The sequence below is a fragment of the Physeter macrocephalus genome, chromosome 2 (assembly GCF_002837175.3).
Source record: "Physeter macrocephalus isolate SW-GA chromosome 2, ASM283717v5, whole genome shotgun sequence".
NCBI lineage: Eukaryota > Metazoa > Chordata > Mammalia > Artiodactyla > Physeteridae > Physeter > Physeter macrocephalus.
This window is the reverse complement of record NC_041215.1, coordinates 49,449,361-49,460,434: the sequence shown is the minus strand read 5'-3', so window position 1 is coordinate 49,460,434 and position 11,074 is coordinate 49,449,361. Positions and strand designations below refer to the sequence as shown.

General features: G+C 37.4%; 1 protein-coding gene across 1 annotated transcript in view; it reads left to right on the top strand.

The window, feature by feature from the left end:
• Window positions 1-321: 321 nt before the first annotated feature.
• LRP1B (LDL receptor related protein 1B) overlaps window positions 322-11,074 on the top strand; it is a 1,933,320-nt gene continuing 1,922,567 nt past the window's right edge. Inside the window, exon 1 of the mRNA XM_024122386.1 lies at window positions 322-514. Coding sequence (XP_023978154.1) covers window positions 322-514 — 193 coding nt within the window. The remainder of the gene's footprint in view (window positions 515-11,074) is intronic.

Sequence of the window (11,074 nt, the reverse complement as noted above, 5' to 3'; positions counted from 1 at the left end):
CTCGCGGTGGTATTTTCCTGTTGTGTTAAATGCCTCTTACTAAGTAACAGATGTGATTTATGTGGACGACGGAGGGGGTGTGTGGTGGACCGGGTGATTAATCAGTGAATTCCCCTCCGCTGGCATCTCTCACTGCCCCTCTTTGCGTGATGTAAGATCAGACGTACCCTGCATTGAAAAGTCAAGACACACGAGCGGCTCGCTCGCGCTCACACACACTCTCTCTCTACCCCCACGCGCGCATCCGTACACCTTCCACATCCTGCTCCAGGCGGACTGGCTGGGCTCACTGAGCTGAAGAATTTCCAGTGACATTTGTAAATGACGCTGCTCGATTCGGGGCTCCGAGCCGCCGCCGCCGCCGCCGCCGCCGCCTGGCCGAGGGTGCAGCCGAGCAGTCTCCGGCGCTGGCTTCCTCCCCGGGCGACCACGATGTCCGAGTTTCTCCTCGCCTTACTCACTCTCTCGGGATTATTGCCTGTCGCCAAGGTGCTGACCGTGGCAGCCGACCGAGGTAAGGAGAACACCTTACCCCCTTCCTTGCTCCCGGTCTTCCTTGGCTTTCCTGCTGGGCGACGCTTGCAGATAAGTGAGTGTGGAAGTTAAGTCCTTGCGGCCCCGGGACCCTGGGCCACTGTGCGCCGGTCTCGGGGCGGGGTGGGTGGGTGTTGGGGGTGTTGGCGAGAGGTGCGGTGAGGGATTTCCGAACCAGCTACCCGAGTCCTCGGCTCTCCCACAGCTTTTTCCTTTGGCCCTTTGCGGGTCCTGATTTCGTTTCCCCCGGGAGCGTTTGGACTTGACCGCGCGCCTCTGCCCGCGCACCCCAAGCGCTGCAGCTGTTGGGATCAGCGTTCGCGTTTTCAAGACTTCCCTCCGCGCTCACTCTCTTGGCTTCGAGCTTTTGCGGGCTCCGGAGGCTCCGCGTGAAGTGTGTGTTCCCTTAACTTATCTCCACGGTTAAGTTCCTTACCTGCTGCACGCAGGGTCTGTGGAGAGGGGAAAGCGCCGACTCCAGCCCGTTTCCTCTCTGTAGCCCCTTTCTGGGGCAGACTTCGGCGAGATTCGGGTCATCAGCGGAGAAGCTAACGCTTTCGGGGAGCTTCTGGGCGCAGGCACCTGCTTGAGCTTGACTTTTTTGATTCTGAAGGTCTGTGACACAGCTCTTGGTGCCTGGAGACGCTCACCCACCACTGGTGTTTTGCCCTTGCTTTTTGTCCGAAAAGCTGATGAATGGTACAAGTTTAAATGGGAATGGGTATGGCGAGAAGAGCAGAAAGGAGAGAGGAAGTGGGCATTATAATCTGGATTTTGTAAAGTTTGATCTGGAAACCCAAGAATCCCTGTGCAAGTTTGATAATCTTTGACAACAGTCGGACGGGTGAAAAAAGAAAAAAAAAAAAAAGATGAATAGTTGGGCCGTTGGCATTGGAATGGTTAACTGCTTAAAAGTAAAATCAGAAGTATCATAAATCTAGTTTTTTTTGTTTGTTTGTTTTTTGTTTTTCTGAATCATAGCATGAGTTCATATTAACTGATACATTTTGTGTTTTGGGCTAATTAGAAAAAAAAAAGAAGTAAGAAAGAAAATGTACAGATCTCAAGGCCAAGCAAGTAGGCAAAAGGTTGCATTGGGAGATTTAGTGACTGTGTTAATATGAAGCGAATTATGAATTGACTAAAAATTATTGCTTCATTATAGGAAATAACAGGGGAATGAATTGTAGTGTTTCTATTCAACCTGCTGTGGGCAACCAGATTATAGTCTTTATAACATACCCACACTTGTCATTTCATTTACCAGTTCTGAGACTAATATGAGTTCCTTTAGAAAGTCTTGACATTTACTGATATGTCTTTCAAACATATCATTGCCACCTAACCATTTGGCTTCTGAACTTGCCTTAACTTGCCTTGAAGTTGGTGTGGAATAGTTGAAAACTATACTGATAAAATGGACGCACATAGCTCTAACTTGAAATGATGATGCCTTTGATCTGGAACAATCAGCTCTCAACCTTTCTTAGGAAGAATGTTTGAAGTTGGACCAGAACAGATGAACAGAATGAAGCTTTTCAGTCCTGTGTGCTAGCAAAATAGAATGGCACTGGCAGACTGCTGCTATTGGGCTCTTTCTGAGTGAGTTCCCATTCTCCAGAAATTTGACCTCATGTAGAACTAAGTCCTCAGTGCTTTTGTATGTGTTTGTGAGGAAGAGGGCCATTGCTACAATAATTGGAATGAATACCTGAATATAAATATATAGACCCCAAACTTTCTTCTGAGATAGAAAACTAAATAATTAAAAGGATTAGAATTTGGTGTCAATTTAGTTCCAATAGGGAGAGGGATATCTAAGATATAAACAGGGTACATGGAAAAGGATTGTTACTTTTTCCTAAAACTGAAATAGTGTCCCATTGTATCATCATGTCAGCATCAGAAGTATTATATTGGATAACACAAGTAAAAATAGTTATAGACCAACACTTTACCACTATTACACATATTTAACACAACTTTTAAAAGAGCTAAAAATGCCACAGCTAGCTATCAAAAGTGAAAAGGGTGGGTCCCGTTTGGAAAAAGGGGGGAGAAAAAGAGCAATCTTGTTGAAAGTTAAAAAAGAAAGTGCTGCTGCATTACGACAAACTTCTCTTACTGAAGTCCTGAAACAGAAGATATGGGAACATAAGCTCAAGAAAGATGTTAATGAGATGTAGCTTTCTGCCCAGGCTTATGTCAGTTGTCCTTGAAGAATAGTACAGGCTTGTGAATTACACAGGTGTGTTTTGTAGTGCAAGACCTAGCTTCATGCCAGAAAAATGAGAAAACACTTTCAGGTTCTCCAAATAAGTATTGAGTAACGGGTAGCTTCTTGAACTGTGTGAACTAGATAGAAATGCTTATATTACCCTCTACCTATGCTTCTCTTCCCTTTGAGTATAAACTAAAAAAAAAATTTTAAATAGAAAAATACTTGAACTTGTATGCTTGTATTCAATTTATGCACATCCACTTGTCCTTTAATTCTATGTTGTTTATTTTCTTAGTTTGCATTGATTTTGGTACAGAGATAAGCTAATGTGCATGTCAGTTCTTATTAGATTTCATCACATTTGAAAAAAGGAAACATCTTTGTAACTCTTAACAGCAGAATGTGGAGGATAAATCATGTTCACTTAGAGTCAACCAATGTGTCATATAACAATGTCATATCACATCAAAGTATCGCTTGATAAGGATTAAGACTTAAAAGGAAGTATATTTTAAATTGTCAAATTTTCTGAGCAGAAAAGGGATTGAGAGAGCTAAAGCTAGTCTCTTTTACATTCTTGAGTCTGATAAACTGGAAATGTATTTCCAAATAATTAAAGTTCATGCTGTTGTAATCATTTAATCATTTAAATGTATATGTCTATAAAACCATCTAAAGCTGGCAATCATGTGTATTTCAAAATTTTAATCTTTATCTACTCAAAGAAGAATGAGCTGCAAGCCGTGTCTCTTTATATTCCAGAAATATTAAAGTTTTGTTTTGAAGAGGTCTCTATAATCTTTTTTTGTCTCTCTCTCTCTCTCTCTCTCTCCAGCTCAAATTGAAAATGGTACAGAGGAAAGGAGACAATAGAAAAAGAAAAATTTCAATGTGTTGAAAGAGGAAAGAATGTCAATTACAGAAAACAGAATAAGGGAAGGAAAGAGAAGGGGGATGGGGGAGAAGGCCAAATGACACTTTTTGGAAGAGACTGAATCCAAATTAGTGTTCCTTAAAGAAGAGATTAAAGTAAACCTTTAGACAAAATAATTTCTTAAGATAAATGTTTTCCTCCGATATCATAATAAATATCATATGGAAATGTTTACAGTATACAAATAAAGAAACTTCCATCCGTGTGAGGCTGGATATAATTAAACCTAAAGATTGGAGAGACACATGAGAATACTGCAGAAAACTTAAATGTTGTTAACTGTGTTAGAATTGGTAAATGGTAGTGAGTTTTTAAAGTGAATGTGAAAGACGTATTAGAAAGGGTGGTGGATGAGTGATATAGTTAATATATTCTTAAAAATGAGATGACACTTTGTAAATGCTACTTATCGTTCATGGTAGAGTCATGCAGAGATTTTTAGTTTGCAAGTGTATTGGATCCAGGACATTAGTTTCTTGCTGCTTGTCTTGTCAATCTCTTTTCAGAGCCTAGGGTGTACCATAAAGATAGGCTTTATTTAAAGTCACCTGGCCTGAGTATGACTTGGTCTTTAAAAGGATTACAATGATGAGGGACCTTTGTATCTCCCCTCCATTCTATGATAGTTTTTTTTCATGATTCTGCTTTTAATTTTTACATCTTCTGTGAAATGTCACCTCCTCTTTCTTCAATTCCTTCCTAGTTGTAGGAATTCTATGTAGTAAAAGGTACCAAGCAGATGTATTGATACATTTCTCTATCTTCTGAGGCTGTCTGTCAAAACAATTCTTGTACAAAGGAAACACTTGTCTTCATTCTAGATGGCTACGTTCAAAGAAGTAGAATTAACACTGAAAGTTAAACATGATTGTTCCAACATGATGTCATTAGTTAAACTAATTTAGCAGAAAGAGGAACGCACCTGTTATATAGATATACCTTCTTTAAAGAAGATATCTTCTTTAAAATGGCTTCCTTGGTGCACAAAAACCTATAAAAACACCACTCTAACCTGAAAATTGGAAATAGATTTTTAAAGATTTTCTTTTTCGATGTAGACCATTTTTAAAGTCTTTATTGAATTTATTACAATATTGCTTCTGTTTTATGTTTTAGTTTTCTGGCCACGAGGCATGTGGGGTCTTAGCTCCCCCACCAGGGATCAAACCAGCACCCCCTGCATGGGAAGGCGAAGTCTTAACCACTGGACCGCTAGGGAAGTCCCAGATAGAGTTTTAAATGAAACTTTTATTTTTAAAAAACCCCAGACAGTATATGTCTAGTTTTGTTATGATTGCCTCCTTGAAAAACAAAATTATGAAATGAAAGAACTTTGAGTTATTTTTCAACTCCCAACATGCAGTATTCTAATGAATGAATTTCCATTTAACACATCATTTGTTGTAGCAGAATCTTACAGTGGAGGAAATAAATGTCAAAATGTATTTGCCTTTGAAATGTCTGTAATTATGCTGCACCCAATGTTTATAATTTAAAACAATGTTTTTAGTAGCTGGACTGCTAAAGAAAAGTAGAGCAAAAGGTTGACTACTTTTATAGTGAGTTAGCCAGAATATACTGGACCAAATTTCTATCAGGAAATAGTCATGTTTACTCTAGTTACTTCAAAAAACCTTCCTTATATTCTCTGAAGAAATCCGAATCTTTGTATTTAATCTAAAAATAGTGACCAAAACCTACCTTGATGCATAGAGAGCACAAATCATTTTTTCCTTTTCTTTTTGGTGGGAAAGGGAGGGCAAAATAATTCTAACCAATCAAACAGAAGAGTGTCGCGTGTTACTTTTATCCTCTTCTGTGGAGTTGCTTTATATCTTCATATGGATTGTTATTCTCCAAATTTTACCTGTAAAACAACCCATTGAGGAAGAGGCATAATAACGAAATTGCAACAAAGCAATCACAAATCTAACAGTCTACAAGCCTTGGGGGCACTCTACAGCTCTTTTGTTTAGAAGGAGATATTTAGCCTTCTTTAGTTCCTTGAAAAAAAAGTTCCATTATTTAAACTTTACAAAAACTTGAAAATATCTCTAAGTATTAATTTGAGTTTTTTAAAAGTTACTTTTCGTACTAATTCACATATGTGCCAATGAGTATATTTCATCTCACTTGCTTTTGAAGAGTATTGTGCTTGCAATAATATGTAATCACTGTTGTTGCTATTATGTGCGGTCTCATTTGAGCAAATTGTTAATCTGTCCAACTACATCTGAACCCTCTATATTGTAGAAAAGGGAGTGAAGGCTTCAGAAGATTCTGCAACACATCAGAACAAGTAAGCGTAGACCTTCAAAATTTATATGCTTTTTTTCTATTAGAAGTTTTTCTGCTATAAGCTGGGTTCACAATTTTAGATCTATGTTTTCTCCTCATAAATGATTTGGTGGCCTCCCTTTCCCCCCCTGGCATAACTACAAGGCCAAGTTAGAAAGTATGTATTATTTATTGCTCTGTTTTGAATTCAGTGACACCAAAATATAGTTTCTTTCTCTCTTTCCATCCTATTGATTAGGCCATCTCTGTACAAACCCAATTATGTTGATTGAGCTTCCTGACTAAACAAATTGGTTAAACTGACTAGGAACTAAATGAGAATCAAACTGTTAGATAGTAGCCAGTCAGTTCTGGTAAAATAGTGAAACTGATCTTGCATAAAAAGCTTAAAATTAAATGTTATGGAAAAACAACAACAACATATTTCCCTGAAAGACTTATGTATGATACTTCATATCTACACTTTGTAGAGTAAATCAGATGTACCACTGTCATTGTGCCTATCATAACAGGCAAATTAAATATGTTTGGGAGTAATTATATAGTTATATCATGGGCTAGCATAAGAGTTTAAAACACTATTAGAATATGAATAAATAACATGCTCTGAATTTACTCCTCTTCAGACAAATATTACTTTATTGAAAATTAGCTGAAAATTATTATTTTTCTTTATTGGATTTATTTGTTAATGGAGTTATTTTTTTCATTTTGTAAAATATTTTATAATACTAAAATATATTTCAAAGTCAAAGTCAAGACCCTCTCTCAATACAGAATATATAGTGGAAATCATTGCAGTGATAAAGTGGACAACAGCATTTAGTGTGCTTTTTAATATGACTGTAATAACTTTTTCATGCAGTCACATTAACTTGGTTTTAGTCTGTACTGCAATTAGATGTCCAATTGTGGTTAAAAAAATGCAATGGCTTGATTAAATAAATGGGCCCACTCATTTGTTGCTGATTTCCCAGTAGGTCAGATTCTTGTAAGTATCATCAGGGCAAAAGGCTTGAGTTGGTAATGATGGTGTTACTTAATATTGTTCAATAACTCCGCCACTCATATTTGTTGAATAAGCATATATTATCTACATTTGGAATTTCTCAAATATTACGAAGTAGTTGTAAATATACAACACTTGTCAAAGGTTTCTTTAACTACAGGAACAATGAAAAATATTCTTACCGTAGAGTCACCTGTTTAACCTTATTTTTCTCAGAAATAAGCTTGAACATAGTCATGTATATATGAGTTTCCATTTACATGTGAATAACATTATAACTATGTCCTTTATAGAAGACAAGTTGAGAAAGTACCTTTTCATATGAGATTCCTTCTAACTTTTTTAAGTAAGAGAAAAAAGAAAAAAAAAACACAAAACTTCTTGAAGAAGATAGAGTGTGTTGCCTTGCTAAGATACCAGCGTTTCATTTTATCTCACAATGCATTCTTATTAAGAGTCAGACATCTCTTCCTGAGGTGCATGCACCTCATTGTCCTGGCTGGCTTAGCCTTCAGACCAAAGACAGGTATTGTTGAAACACGACCTCATTTTGGTTGAAAGAATACATTTCTTCTTTAGGTAAGGTCAAGGTATCACAGACCATCTCTTGTTTTATTCTTACAATCAATAGGACATTCCTTCCTAACTTTTCCACATTGCATTGACATTCTTCAACTTCCAAGCAGGCTTAACTTTAGAAATACAATTACATTAATTCCTTAAGAATTTTTCTACCACTGAGTTTTTCTTTAATGACAATTTGTTCATCTTCTCCCTTTCTTCTTAAAATGAGAAAAGAGAACTAAAAATGGGGAGGGATGGGGGAGAAGAGAGAAGTAAAACTTGGTTCTGGTTGCTTGCTTTGAGTGTTCCTGGGGTATTTTAAGATATTTGTGGAAAAGAAAAACTGTAGGATAAGGCTGATAACAGAAATGAGTTTAGAATGACTGTTTTCTTTAGAAATTAGGATGTATAAGGAGAGGAAGGACAAAGATGCTAAGAGAGAGAACATTGACAGTAAGAATTTTTTGAAGCTTCAGTCCACACAGATCAGGTAACTGAGGCAATTAGGAACCTCAAACATTTGCTAAAATAGAAATTCTTGAGATTTAAAAAGACTTGGTTTTTAGATTATCTAAGACCTTGTGTGCATTTTCTAAAGCTTTTAATGATATATTTTATTGGTATTTTACCATGCTAAAATAAGTGGAATGCTTTATTAAAATATTCCACTTTATTCAACTCTATTAATTTTTAAGGCATTTTCTCATAATTAAGCTCTGAAAGTACAGTGATAACGATGCCAGCTCATGGGTGAGATTTTTGCCTTGTCAGGTGAAACTATTTTAGATCACACCTTCTGGGCATCCATATTTATGAGGTTTTTCATTAAAAAATAACTAAGATTTATAGATAGAATTACTAACTCAGAATTCAGGCCCTTTTGCTGAGTCCTTATATTGTTGTCATTCTAACAAAAAGGCTAGCAATTCACCAGCACCATGCTGATGGCCTGTAATACTAGTGGCGTACAAATCTTACCTGGGGGGAAAAGATAGTGACTTTATCCAACACTGACCAACATTAAAAATAAGTAGAATTTAGAACTGTCCATCTTTGGGTAGAGTTCTCTCCCACGCTAGGATGTTGACTTCTGTTTTCACTTGCTGATGATATTGTCGAGTATTTAGAAATTAATCCTGATAGTGTAAGAACCAAAATCTTAGGACTTTTTTCCATTCCCCTTGCTGCTCTCATTGCTGGGAGATCATAAGGTTATGAAAGGCAGGAGGATTTTATCCTGTATGTATTTTAATCTGAGTCCTGTGAAAACACCACCAGAGGTTTACAGAAAACTGCTCCAACCAACTCTGAAGAGACCTAGCAGTGTCTTTCACACCTTCCACGAATGCAAGTTAGACAATGTATGTGAAAACATAGCGTGCATTGGTATCGCGTTACATAAATATCCATTGTTTCATTAATTATAGCATTAACTTAATGTACATTACTAATAGCGGTAGAAATCCCTTACATTTTCAGGACCCTTTAATTTTGTTCTTTGTTTTTTCCTCCTGAAATCATATGATCCCCGAAGCAACCCATGTGGTTGGTGGTCATTCATTTATTTATTCACTCCTTCAACAAATTTGAGCAGAGATATGCTGGGAGTTGTTCTAGAGGTTGGGAAAGAGGCAAGTGAGCAAGTTAGACAATGTAACTAGTCTGTCAGAGCTTACATTTTAGTGTACATTTCAGTGAAGGAGGAAACAGACAATAAGCAAAGTGACAAATACATAATATTTTGGGCTAAGAAGAAAGAAAAATAACATCATGTAATCAAGAGCAGGCCTTTTTTTGTGAAGGCTGGCATATTTGCTGAGATAAAAGGGATGTGAAGGAACAAGCTATGAATGGTTCTGAGGGAGGAACTTCCCATGTAAACCCTCGAGAGGAAGTCATGATTTTGACATCTTAGAGAAAGGAAGGAGGTCTGTGTGCCTAAAGTACACTGCGTGTGTTTGGAAGAGAAGAGGAGTGGGGAAAGGGGTATTTATGAGTAGGTCAGTTAGGACTTTGCAGATCAGAGTGAGGCATTTGGGTTTTGTTCTCATTATGATAGGCTGCAATTGGATGTTTAATCAGAGGTGACATGACACAACTTAATTATTTATGAGATCGTGCTTGCTACTGAATAAAGAAGGACCAGAGACACAGTGAATACAGTTAAAGGGTCATTGTAATTGTGCAGGAGAGATGTTGGTAGCTCAAACAAGGGGGTAGCATTGTAGATGAGGGTGAGATAGAGAAGTGACTCACATCTTTAATTTAGGAAGATTTTCTATAACAATGAATGTAGCACCATTCAATATATCAGAAGGAAGGCATGAAATAAAGCCTCAAATTATCATCTTGGGAGAGTTAACATTCTAGGTTCTTTGAAAATGAATGCATTTTGTTTTGCATCACCTCTTATTGATTTGTATGAAATGTTTCATATTAGGCATGTAATGGTCACGTGTGGACCCTGCAATATTGCTTGCCTTTTTATTACCTTTTCCCTTTATTTCAGAATTATTACTACCATCTTCCCTATTACCCATATTTACCCATACCATGTCTGCAGAATGGAATTAGTAGAGTGACTCACAGTATTTCTTGAGGGTTTAGATAAAACAATACACTTAGTAACATTCCAAGCACTGGTAAATGTGGCAGCAACTATTTTGCTGTTATTTCTACCAATATAAGCGGAAGAAATGAGCATTGGCGTATGTGAAGACTCATATAAGTTTTGTTTTTTTTTTTCCCCTTGAGGAAATTCTCATTGTTTTCAAGGAAGAACTCCTTTTTCATTGTCCCCAAATCCTTGACATGATTGAGAAGAATTTGTGCTGTCAGTCACGTTCCCACTTATGAATATTTGATTAATGGGATGAAATGTTAAGAGAGCTGCTATCGGCTGTACTCATTACCCTCCCTGGAAGGTCCAAGACAACTGAGGAAAGGAAAGTGGTGGTGACAAATGGTGGGGGACCTACTGAGTAAGAGTCTATGACCTAGTGGGTGCTCCTCTTGGTCAATCAGGGCCCCTGGATTATTCTTCTGTACTTATCCACATGCATTCATTGACTAAATGTTATAGTTCCTACTATGTACCCATCACAGTGTGATTTATAGGCTGGAGGCAGAAGCAACTAACAACATAAACCAGAACAAGCAATAAAAACACTAGTTTGGCAATTGTACAACTTTGGATTTTCAGGGAAAGTTTGCTTATGGCTACAAAACAAACCCATTTGGGTTTATTGAGTTCTTGTTAGAGTTAAAAAGGAAAGAGGGAGTGAGGGGAGGAGAAAGAACAAGGAGAGAGGTTTTATGAAGCTGATGGAAAAGAAAAAAGTATTAGAGCCCAAAGGGTCTGTGGGAAAGAAGATAGGTATACAGTGCTTGAAGGAAATCTGTTAATACTAAGTTGAATGAGCTATTTTAGGGCCTAAGTTACTAGAAGATTGTTTCGGGATTTGGTTCCATTGATTTTTTTTCATTGCTCTTTTTTTCTTTTGGCTCTCTTGTA